At 44.7% G+C, this 12,666-nt stretch overlaps 1 protein-coding gene across 1 annotated transcript; it reads left to right on the top strand.

Moving 5' to 3' along the window:
- The first annotated feature begins 3,125 nt into the window (after positions 1-3,125).
- Positions 3,126-4,055, top strand: LOC110573431 (olfactory receptor 10J1-like). The gene has a single exon (XM_021681927.1). The coding sequence runs from the start codon at positions 3,126-3,128 to the stop codon at positions 4,053-4,055; it is 930 nt and encodes a 309-aa protein (XP_021537602.1).
- Positions 4,056-12,666: the final 8,611 nt, after the last annotated feature.

A 12,666-nucleotide genomic window follows, 5' to 3' on the forward strand; every position in this document is an offset into this window, starting at 1 on the left:
AGCATCTCAACCTCTCCCCTTGTTATTTGCCACCATGTTCTGTTAGTCACCATACATTACATCATTAGTTTTTGATGTAGTGTTCCATGATTCATTGTTTGCATATAACACCCAGTGCTCCATGCAGAACGTGTCCTCCTTAATACCCATCACCAGGCTAACCCATCCCCCCCTCCCCTCTAGAACCCTCAGTTTGTTTCTCAGAGACTTGATTTCTGCTCAAACTTAACATTTTTAATATGTCTCAGTTCATCTTTGAACAATATAAAAGAAAAAACAGTGAGACTAAGATACTCTCAGGAAAAGAAGCGTGTGGGGTCGGGGCAGGGAAGCCAGCATGGCGACGGGCTCCGGAAGCCCAGCCTGATGGCCCCTGAGGAGGAGATCTCAGCTCAGGTTTGTTTGGACACTCGCAGGGGTCTCCCGGCCTTCTAAAGAGGTCTACTGAGTTTTGCTCTCCCACTTCTGAATCCCACAAGACAAAAACTAGAGCCGGATTTGACTGTTTCAGGCCAAGGGGGGGAAAAAGCCAGCTTCTAATACTGAGCAGGGTTCTCGACTACAGGGAAAACTGCACGGTTTCCTGGAATCCAAGCAGGGGCTCTTAGCGAGAGCTCACTTGGGCTTTGTAACCATGGTTTTCCAAGGCCCAACTGTATAAAAATAGAATATTTATTTAAAAACGAAAACCTGACAAATAAGCCACTGCTGTTTCTACTTGCAGTGAAAGCGCTGAAAGATTCCCAAAGCACAGGCCCAGGCAACGTGGGAAATGCGCCCCACACATAACGAGGTCCCCTGGCACTGGCTGTTGGCTTCCTTCCAGCCCCAGGGTGACTCTCAAGGGTGGTCATGGAAGGGTACCCAGAAACCTCAAGAGATGGTCCTCAGAGAGCCTTTCTTGGGTGTTAAAAGCTCCTTCTCCAGCTGGAGGGAATATCTAGTATTCAGCGTGTCCCCTGTGACTCTCCTTCTGGCTCCGTCCCTGGACTGGTCCTAGGGCAGGTGGAAGGATCGCATTCAGGGGCCTTTTCTTCATGACCATGATTTGTGAAAACTTGTGACCAAGGGGCCACATCTCTGACCCCTACTTCCATTTCTCTGTTGAGCCACAGATTTGCAGGAAGAAAAGTAAGTGAGATTTCAAAAAAGACCTCAATGATTTACAAAGGGCCATAGGAGGAATAACACATATATATGGCTTTTATGGTTGTTAAAGGGTTAAACTGAAAAGGGTCCGGGCATCTAGGAATTTTTGTTTTCCCCCTGGATTTGCCACTTTCAAAGATGCCCTGCTAACCCTAAGGAATCACGACTTCCCAGGATTAAAGAGTATCCTGACTAATAAAGAATGGGGCTCTGCCACTTATCAGCTAGGATTCCTGGGTCACGTTCTATGAACAAGTCAGAATCCAGAGATGCTGCTGACAAAGCTTCATGGAGCAGGCTGACGGTTAGTTATATCCCGTGGTGCACACCTCAGCGCCAAACCACCTTCCTCCTCAAGAAATGGTCCCTGAAACTACACATAAATGGTTGGTTTTTTGTTTTCTGGGGTTTTTTTGGCAACGTCACAGCATTTTCTTTCATAACATGCTCTAAAGAGCGGAAGCGTAACGATGCCACTCCCTTACACCTTTCTGTAGATTCTCTTTATTAAAAGTGGTGTGTTTCTGAAAAGCAGATTAATTTTAAAAGCACTCAGAAAGCTTACCTTTGCTGTTTACCCACTAGTAAATCATTCTGCAATGTGGGTGATTTGCTTTACTTCTAGCAAAAGGTACTTTTTAGGCAATGCCATCGTTTCTATTATTGAATTTATATTTTTTGTAGCTAAGCTGTTCCGTAATTATATGTTAGCTGGTAATTTGGTAAAGTCTGTTAGAAGAGCCACACTATGGTGTATTTTCCAATGAGATGTTAATAGTGTCATGCTTTCTTCTAGGGTTATAGTTTCAATGTTAAAACTCAGCCCGGTTCTGTAGGTGTTTGCTGCTTTCACAAGCACAGACAGCAGGGAAAAGGACACGGGGTTTAAAAACACTCACTCCTCCTCCTCTTTGAAGAAAACCTCACTGTGATGCCCAGCACTCTGCTTCCTAGCGGGCAGTTCGTTTGGTGGAGCACTGACCGGTAAGGACTCTCCAGCAGGTACTTGGGCCCTACTCTGCGGTGGAAACACTGGGGTCCCTGTTCTCAAAGACCAAATAATCTAGCCCTGATGGGGGCAGTTCTACCATGCAGTTTTGAGCAGGGGGAGGGACAATGGGCACAGGATCAGAAGACTTGGGTTCAAGCCAATTTTTTCCCCAGGCAATTCCTGAAACAGTTTCTGCATCCGAAGACAAGCAGTAATCTTGGTTCTCCCTGCTCCACTGGGCGGTAATGACGCTAAATGGATAGGAATGTGTTTTGTAATACGCAGTAAGGTATTGTCAATACAAAAGAGCCAGCAAGCAGTTCTGTGCTAGCTACCTGGGCAAGGATGCGGACGCCAGGGGCGGGGGGAGAGGGAGGTGAGGGAGGAAAGAGGAGGATGCTAGAGGGCATCACCAGTTTTGGGTGGCTCTGAGAACTGACTGGTGTCTAGGAAGAGGCCTGTAGGGATGGAGGTTGAGAGGAACAGGACTGACAGAGCTGGAGAACTGGAATGCGAATGCGGTGTGTAGAGCCCCATGGCAGGTGCTTCACCCAAACCCTAGCCGCTCAGGAATGAGCCAGCAGCTGCAGACCCTAGAGCGCAGCAGGACCGAACCTGAATGTATTCAATAATTTGTTGAATAGAAACATTTGAAGCTTAAGTATCGTGCTGCTATGAACAACTCTACAAGGTCATCATCAGTACATTCATATAAAGACAAGATGTTAATTCCTTACTCAAGACAAGTCAGCACATGACGATAGGAGTTTACAGCATTTGACTCTGAAAGCCACATTCTTTCTCTTAGTGAGAAAACATTTCTCTACTCTCTATTCCCAAAAGGAACAAACGTGAATGTGAATATAGAGAAGCAGAGACCCAAGGCAGACTAACCACAAGAACTTCCCCAGCCTAGTTGACAGAAACCACCCGTCCAGGTTCCTTATAGGATTTTTCTTCTTTCTTAGATACGGCCTATGATTTAATGGAGAGAGAGAATCACACTTGGGTGAGGGAGTTCACTTTTCAGGGTTTCTCCAGCTTCCGTGAGCACCAGCTCACCCTGTTTGTCGTATTCCTTGTGCTGTACGCCTTAACCCTGGCTGGCAACGTCATCATTGTGACCATCATTAATGTTGACCGTCATCTTCACACGCCCATGTACTTCTTCCTGAGCATGCTGTCCACTTCAGAGACTGTGTACACGCTTGTCATCATACCCAAGATGCTCTGTAACCTCCTGGGCCTGAGTCAGCCCATCTCCTTGGCTGGCTGTGCCACCCAGATGTTCTTCTTCATCACCTTGGCCATCAACAACTGCTTCCTGCTCACGGCCATGGGGTACGACCGCTACGTGGCCATCTGCAACCCCTTGAGGTACACAGTCCTCATGAACAAGAGGGTGTGCATCCAGTTGGTGGGGGGGCCCTGCAGCATTGGCCTAATCATAGCCATGACACAGGTGCTGGCTGTGTTCAGGTTGCCCTTCTGTGCCACAAAGGTGGCCCACTTCTTCTGTGACATCCGACCTGTGATGAAGCTCTCCTGCATTGACACCACAGTCAATGAGATCCTGACTGTGATCATCAGTGTGCTGGTGATCCTGGTTCCCATGGGGCTGGTCTTCATCTCCTATGTCCTCATCATCTCCACCATCCTAAAGATCGCTTCAGCTGAGGGCCGGAAGAAGGCTTTCGCCACCTGCGCCTCCCACCTCACGGTGGTTATCATCCATTATGGCTGTGCCTCCATTGCCTACCTCAAGCCCAAGTCTGAGAACACCAGGGATCAGGATCAGCTGATCTCAGTGACCTACACCATCATCACCCCCCTGCTGAACCCTGTAGTGTACACCCTGAGGAACAAGGAGGTCAAGGATGCTCTGCTCCGGGCCACTGGCAGGAATTCTTCCTGACAAGATGGGCCCACTTCAGTGAGGATCCTGTAAGATTCTCTAGAGTAGGAAAGCAAAGCAGTGCCCACAGTCCCTAGAGCTAAAATTCTGGAGCCTACTAAGCAGTGGGTGAGTGAGAAGAGAACAAAAGCACTAAGATTCAGCCACTGGAGAAAGGGACACATTTCCCCAGAGTACAGGCAAGCTTGCACCTCACACGCGAACACAGACGCTGTGGGACTTCAACACAGGAGAAGGGACTGCTGGGAGGGGATGGGCAGTGTGGGCGGAACGACATCAGGACAGAAGGAAGGATGAAGCGGGGGCAGCAGCTCCGGGACAGGGTTAACATTTTAAAAATGTTCTCCAACCCTCCTTTTGGACACGGAGTTTCCCTGTGCCCACTTACACAGGTTTAAGTCCTAGCTGAAGTAATTCCTTCACAGACAGCTCAAGCTCCTGCATCCTAGACACCATAAGTAAATGGATAGCAGACATCAGAAACGTGTAAAATTCATTAGGCTTCAATTCTGAATCTTTTTCACTTAAGTGCCAGGTTGGCCATAGGGGAAAATAGATACCTGTTTCCATGATCATGTCAGAGAAACATTTTCAGAAAGTGATTAAAATCCCTTGATGATCTAGCTAAAGCTGTAGTACCAGGTAAATCATATTGGCATTTATATTGTGAGACTATACGAGATTGATGGTGATACAATCTGAGTGACTCGCCCGTTAAAGAGAGATGGGCTTGCCTTGGGAGAGGCTTTCGTGGAGTGGAAAGAAGTAACAAGTGCGGGGAAGTAAAGGAGAGAGTCTGCAGCAGGGGTGAGTAGGAGAGGGTTGGAAGGTTGTGCATGGTAAGGACAACGCAGCCATCTGATAACTTAGAAACCACCCAAGACAGGCTCCAATTGTCCATCCGTCCTACCACCACTTAAGACCCACTAGGCCCTGAATTAACAGGACATGGGTCACTGGCCACCTCCACTCCCAGGACCCCTGCCCTCAGCGTGTCCTCCACTCCACACAGCCTTCAAGCCCCAACCACACCCAGTGACCCTTTTCCTATCCTCAGGCCATTCTACTGCTTACCGGCACTGGACGGAAATCTCTCACTGCCACTCAGCAGGGGATTCATTTTGAAACCCCAAACCAAAGTCGCTCTCCCATGAATCTTTTGATGGAGTCACTCCATCTACTTCCTCACACCCCACCACACGACACTCGTGAATTCACACGTCACTAAGGCAAACTTCCACCTGGTGGCTTCATGGACGCACCTGTGAAATGGGCAATGACATGGTGGCCAGCGCCTAGCTCCAGTCCCTCGATCGCGTCCCAACTGTACCCACTGACACGGTCTTCGCAGGTGGTGTTCTTTATGTCCATTTTAAAAAGTAGGGCTGTGTCCAAATAGTTCATAAATAGCTTATTATGGTTCATTCTTAGATTCAACTAGAGTTTTTTTTTTTTTTTTTTAAGAAATTTATGGTGAGACACCTGCGTGGCTCAGTCAGTGAAGCAAGCGTCTGCCTTCAGCTCAGGTCATGATCCCAGGGTCCTGCTCAGCGGGGAGCCTGCCTCTCCCTCTTCCTCTGCCCTACCCCCTGCTCGTGTGCATGCGTGCTCTCTCTCTCTCCCCCTCATTCTATTTCAAATACATAAATTAAAAAAAAAATTTATGGTGAAATCCAAGAGAACTCAAAAGTACCCTGCATTTGTCAATGGTCACTTTACTAAGTAAATAAAAATTTTATTTTAGACTAGCTTCAAAAATGCTGCCTTGTTTCACCCTCTCAATAGATAATCTATATCTGACAACTTAGCTACTTCAAATGTTAGGTAGTGGTTTCTGCAGGTCAGCTGAGCAAAAGGAATGGAACATAAGCACTGGGAGAAAAAGACTCTAATTTGAGTCCTGCTGAACTTCTTACTCACGATCTACATTTGAATGAATTATTTAGCTTCCCTAAGACTCAGTTTCCTCATCTATAAAACATACCCAAAGTTTATGACAAACACGTGTGACAAGTGTGAAAATCCTTTGTAAATGATGAAACAAATATTTATTTTTATTAGAGTAAGAAAACAGCAAAATCATCCCCATAAACTTCCAATCGTATCTACCAAACCCGGGGTTCAGCCTCATCCACCTGAGACGGCCACTGCCTCGGAGGTTTTGGGGATGCTGCTCTTCTGTCTTCTTGTTATCCTTTTTATTTCTACACCTGGCTCAGGGGTCTCTTTCCTCGGACGCTCTGGAGGAGGAGGAGGAGGGTAACGTCCGCTTGTGGATGATCTTCCAGACACACTGCGTTCATGAATCTGAAACAGTGCCTCAGGGAGCACCAAGCGCCAGAAAGCGAGTGTTGTACTTGGTTTCCCCAGACCCAGGGTGCCACCCTTCACTTCTCAACTGGTCTCTTTTGTTAAGAGCACGAAATCACAAGATATTTGAATTTAAGATACAACTTTGTTCCCTCCCAGCTGTGGATCCCCAAGGAAGTAACTGAATCTTTCCTTCTCTACAAAATGGGGTTACAAGTACCGGCTTGTCTTTCCTGTTCAGCTGTCGTAGGAATCAACTACACTAGAATAAACACAGTAGATAGAAATTGCAATGATAACCACCAAAAAGTGTTAGAAAGATAGCGTATTATCATCATGATCCCTATATTCTTACCTTTCCAATTTCTCCCAGCCATTTTATATTATTTCACCAATTTCTGACTCCTACCTTTCTCCCACATGTGCTTAAGTTCTAATGCTTAAGTTCACGTATGGGCAGTTCCTTGCAAAAAAAAAAAATCCCCAAACTTTGCACCACTATCTTTTGTTAGCAATTTCAGCACTTACTGCCTATCCTTCTGCTCTACACTAAGCACCTTCCCTCCTCCTAGTTCAGCGGATTTCAACTTCTTCACCATGCCCCACAGCCCTCAATAAGAAATACATGTTCTGACATAACCCAGCGTGCAAGCACACATCTACAAACTGAACAAAGAATTCACAGAACAGTATTTGTCCTTACTACTTGCAATGCATTCTGATGTTTTTCATTCCAGTCTGTTTTTTTAAATTTTATCAGAGAGAGAGAGGGAGGGAGAGAGAATGCGCACACGCACAGGGGGAGGAGCAGAGGGGGAGGGAGAGGGAGAGGGAAAGAATCCCAACCAGCCTCCACGCTGAGCACCCAACACAGGGCTCGACCCCAGGACCCCGAGATCTTGACCTGAGCCGAAACCAAGACTCCGACGTTTAACCGACTGAGACAGCCAGGCTCCCCCAGTCTGTCCTGTTCTAATTCATTTCAGTCAAATAAGGTTAATGAACAGAGGTGCAGATACAACATATTCTGACCAAATACTCAAAAGATGAAAGTTAAAATATTCAGCTGAAGTTCACGCTGAAGCCCAATATCATCAGACTATGTTTCTGCATTAGTGAAATTAAAATCTTAAGAACACAGGAATTTTATTATTGAACATTCAGTGTTCATATTTAAACACAGAACATCTCAGAGGAGGGATGCTTACCTTTCACTGTAGCTGCTGGGCCATGTGTCCAGGACGCCAGGTGGGTGGCTCACTTCTCACATGAGAAACAGCCTGGCAGAGAAGCAAAATTATCTTGAGGGAAATACCTTATTTTTCTCTAACACTTTATTTATATTCTTCATTAAATATGGATTAAAAATAATTTATCCTGAAGACTGTCATATTCGACCGTGGTGGCAAAATTAAAATCATGCTGTAAATTCAGGACTTAAAAAGAATTAAAAAGCTAAAAATACAGTGCTTCATAATTGTTTTATTTAAAATTATGAATACAGAACACCAGTTTTACAAAGATTAGAATTCTGATATCTAATTTCCATTATTCTGCTTTGTATATTTAAATTTTTTAAGTATTTATTGGCTTTACAACATACAACGTTCTAAAACTATAAACCAACACACTCAATGTTTATATGAAATATGATTTTCCTATTTAAAACTCTTAAGTTTGTCCCCCAAATTAACAGCTCTCAATCATCAATTGTTTTTGCACTTTACCTTTGCAGTAATAAATATAATGTATACCTCAATTGATTGAATTTTAACATGTAAAGCTTATAAAGCTATTGCGGTCCAACTAAAGCCACAGAATGAGTAACTATATTTGAAAATTCATATTTGAACATTTGTTAAAAACCCAAAGGCTTGCTTTGTCCAGATTCCTGATGCTATCAGCCTGATTGGAGGTAACTACGTATGCTATGGTGTGATCACTGTTCACCTGAAAGCTCAGAGTTGCCCCCAAAAATGGCATACAAGATTTTCGACTATCGACTTTGCAAAGACTAAAGACCAATGTAGCAACGAAATAGCAGATTCTGACTAAATACCAAAAGCAAGGTCAAACTCTGATGTGCTTCTGGGGTGGCCCTCTAAAGTTAGGGTAACCCCGGGCAGATCTGGACACCATAAGGGGATGCTCCACATGTGAGCACCCCCAAGCCAGCCGGAATGAGCATCTGTGAAGGAGGCCACCTATTTTTGTCTTCTTTTATTCTGAAACAGTGGTATGTTAATTGGCATTTTTCTGGTTACTAAAGCAATACTCTTTGAAAAAAGCTTCAGGAAATTATAAAGAAGAAAACGGAACCTCTGTTTCTCTGACGGACACTATGGTGCGATGAGCGCATAGAGCATTTCTCTTCCCACACGCCCCAGCCCCACCCCTATCAAACGCTAGAAGGGAAACATTTTTAAAGTAGGATCCTATAGCCAGTGCTTAAAAACAGAAATGGAATTTTGAGTGGGCTACAAATTACACGGATGACCTAGAGACTCAGAACAAATGTGATCAACCGAGTACGGTGCCTCGGAGGCAGAGGGAGTCACAAGGGCAGCCTGGTCAGGAAAGTTACTTCATACCAGAGGTGGAGGAGAACCCAAACAATGGGAGACGCCAGGAGAAGGAAACGGTGTAGTGGCCCAGAAAAGGCAGCCCTCCCCAACACTTCTGGCTCCCAGGCAGGTGGTAGCTAGAAGGGTATTGGTGGTTTCCAGACAGAAGCAATGCCTGGAGGGAGGAACACAGCAGCGACATGGGGGTCGGGCCATAACTGATCAGGGGAAACAGGACAGAAATACAGGATGAAATGAATAGGTACCACAAGTACTCTTGAGCTAAAAAGTAGTAATTTTTTTAATAAAAGAATTATAAGAAAATTCAACTCACTTCTCTTGTTCAATGGGAAGTTACACATACTGGCTAATAATACTAGTCACTATTTAAAATGAAGTTATAGGAATTCTGTTAAATATAATTGAAGGGTAGAAAGGTGCCTGGGTGGCTCAGTTGGTTGAGCATCGGACTCTTGGTTTTGGCTCAGGTCATGATCTCAGGGTTGTGGGATCGAGCCCTGCGTTTGGCTCCGCGCTCAACAGTTAGTCTGCTACTCTCCCTCTCTCTCTGCCCCTCCCCCACTACTCTCTCTCTCTCTATAAAATAATCCTTAAAAAATAATCTTAAAAATATAATTGAAGGGTAGAGAGAATGTTGATCAAACACAGATTTTACAGTTGAATTATTTGTGGCTTTTCCCTAAAACCCTACTAAATTTCAGTTCAGGACAGGCTCATCTCTACAGCAAAAGAAACAGGGAGATGACAACAGGTGTGTGCAGCAAAACTGCGAAATCTGAAAAGCAGACTGATACATGATTACTGTCTTCTGTGCGACTTAGCACAGAGACCGCAGATGTCCAAGGCGTCCAAGGCAGCACACACACCAGAAATGCCGAGTTCTCACCCAGAATGCCAGAAACGCTCAGGAAAGGGAGACGGCAAGTCTTTCTGAACCTAAGAGTGTATGACTGGTTTAGTCAAACACCACTGAAAACGTTTACGAGACATTATACAGCCAGAGTCTCTCCCCTACCTGTGCAGAAGGCTGGAGGGCGACTTTCTGGGGATACTTACGAAGAGGAGGTAGGGTGGGGGGTGTGCTATAGTAATTTTTTGGAAGGTGAGGAAGAGGTAAAAGAACATCAGCAACCCTTATAGGAGACTGACCATAAGGCTTATAGCTCTCACTCAGGAAACTGAAGGACCTTCCCTGGGGAACTTAGCATTCCATGAACAAAGACCAACAGATATGGAAAGTTCCATGTCCTACGTTGAAAAAGTAAGCTTCCTTTAAGAAAGCCAGCTTCCCCACATCGCTCGGCTTTATCACCCTAGTAAGTAAAGCCCACCACTGGACATACCCCCAGCCCTTCACACACACTCACACAGGCACACAGTTTCCAAAGAGCTTGTTAGTGCATTAGTCATATTACAAATGGGCCGACAAGAATTCCCAGGCATTTGGGAATAACATGAAAACAGACACCATCTAATAAACAGGTAGCAAAAGAACATAGGAGAATCAGATACAGCGCAGGGAGCAGATTAAAGTCTTCCTAAAGATACATATTCAGCATTTTCAGAAGGACATGACCAGACACTGCAGTGGTGAAATAAAAGCCGTGCTGTATAAAAGGCACATGTGCTGAGAAGCAGACAGAGCTTTACAGATGAAGAATACATTACCTGAAATAAAAAATTAAATAGGAGACTTGCAGGAGAAATGTGATGAAATGTCTTGAACTGCGGAACAAAATGATAAATAGGAGTGAACTAAGGGGTTGACAAACGAACACTGAAAATAGATGACGTTTAATATTTGACGAGACAGACTTCAGAAATAAGTAGAAAGGGTTCAACTTTCAAAGAAATAGTAAAAGAGAATGTCAAAGAGCAAAAGAACATGAGCTTCCAAACCAATGGTCTCCCACAACCAGAGCAGTCACGACACATGCCAAATGCATCCCCATGAAGTTTCAAAAAACCATGTTAACAAGATGACCTTACCAACTTCAAGATTTAAAAAAAACCCAAAAAACAGATGTAGTAATAAGCCATGAATGGATCAAGAATCAAAATGGCCTTGGTCTTTACACGAGAAGCTGGAAGACCAGGAAGTAATGGCTTAAAGTTTTTAAGGGAAGGGGTGCCTGGGTGGCTCAATCGTTAAGCATCTGCCTTCAGCTCAGGTCATGATCCCGGGGTCCTGGGATCAAGCCCCGCATCGGGCTCCCTGCTCAGTGGGGAGCCTGCTTCTCCCTCTCCCACTCCCCCTGCTCTCTATTTCTGTGTCTCAAATGAATAAAAAAAAATTAAAAATAAAACTTTAAAAAAAATAAAAAAAATTTTAAGGGAAAATTAGTCCTGTTCACCTTAAAAATAGGAACTGCCAGTTATTTTACCAGCAAAAGATGGGTTTATTTGGGAGTAAGAGAGAACTGCAATCCAGGACAAAGAAGCTGCAGCACAACCATAGGCAAGTCTGGGACCAAAGGAGAGGCACCTTTTTTTTAAGGAGAAAAGGGGGGAGTTGGGAGGGCTGTTCTGAACTGCAAGTCCTTTGGAGGAAACTGGGAGTTCCGAGTGTGGTGGCTTCTCATTGACTGAGACATTGCCTGTGGGCATGAGCTGCATCTCCTCCTCCTCCTGGAGTAGGAGAGTGGTATCCATGTTCAAGGTCAAGTCCCTCTCCTTCCAGCTGGGTCTGAAGTCAATGAGGACTGGTAGGGCTGACCACACCCCTTCCCAAACATCTCGAATCCATTTTCGTGAGGCTTCCCCATTACTAATTTTTGGTGTCCCAAACAAGAGTTGTAAACTCAGCAAATTACCAATCAAGTGTGAGAGTAAAATAACATTTTCCAACATGTAAGATCTCAATGTTTTGCCCCTACCCTCTTTCTCAGGAAGCCATTAAAATGAGGGTGTAATTTAATGCAATCTCTATCAAAATACCATCAACTTTTTTCAAAGAAATGGAACAAATCATCCTAAAATTTGTATGGAACCAGAAAAGACCCTGAATAGTCAGAGGAATGTTGAAAAAGAAAAGCAAAGCTGGTGGCATCACAATTCCAGACTTCAAGCACTATTACAAAGCTGTCATCATCAAGACAGTATGGTACTGGCACAAAAACAGGCACATAGATCAATGGAACAGAATAGAGAGCCCAGAAATGGACCCTCAACTCTACGGTCAACTAATCTTTGACAAAGCAGGAAAAACTGTCCAATGGAAAAAAGACAGTCTCTTCAATAAATGGTGTTGTGAAAATTGGACAGCCACATGTAGAAGAATGAAAGTGGACCATTTCCTTACACCACACACAAAAATAGACTCAAAATGGTTGAAAGACCTCAATGTGAGGCAGGAATCCATCAAAATCCTAAAGGAGAACACAGGCAGCAACCTCTTCGACCTCAGCCGCAGCAACTTCTTCCTAGAAACATCACCAAAGGCAAGGGAAGCAAGGGCAAAAATGAACTATTGGGACTTCATCAAGATAAAAAGCTTTTGGGGCGCCTGGGTGGCTCAGTCGTTAAGCGTCTGCCTTCGGCTCAGGTCATGATCCCAGGGTCCTGCGATCGAGCCCCGCATCGGGCTCCCTGCTCCGCGGGAAGCCTGCTTCTCCCTCTCCCACTCCCCCTGCTTGTGTTCCCTCTCTCACTGTGTCTTTCTCTGTCAAATAAATAAAATCTTAAAAAAAAAAAAAAAAAAAAAAAAAAAAAAAAAA

Source organism: Neomonachus schauinslandi, chromosome 6 (genome assembly GCF_002201575.2).
Source record: "Neomonachus schauinslandi chromosome 6, ASM220157v2, whole genome shotgun sequence".
Classification (NCBI taxonomy): Eukaryota; Metazoa; Chordata; class Mammalia; order Carnivora; family Phocidae; genus Neomonachus; species Neomonachus schauinslandi.

What these genes read in the sequence shown, in the direction of transcription:
- LOC110573431 (XM_021681927.1), top strand. Translation starts at nt 3,126, where the DNA reads ATGGAGAGAGAGAATCACACTTGGGTGAGGGAGTTCACTTTTCAGGGT.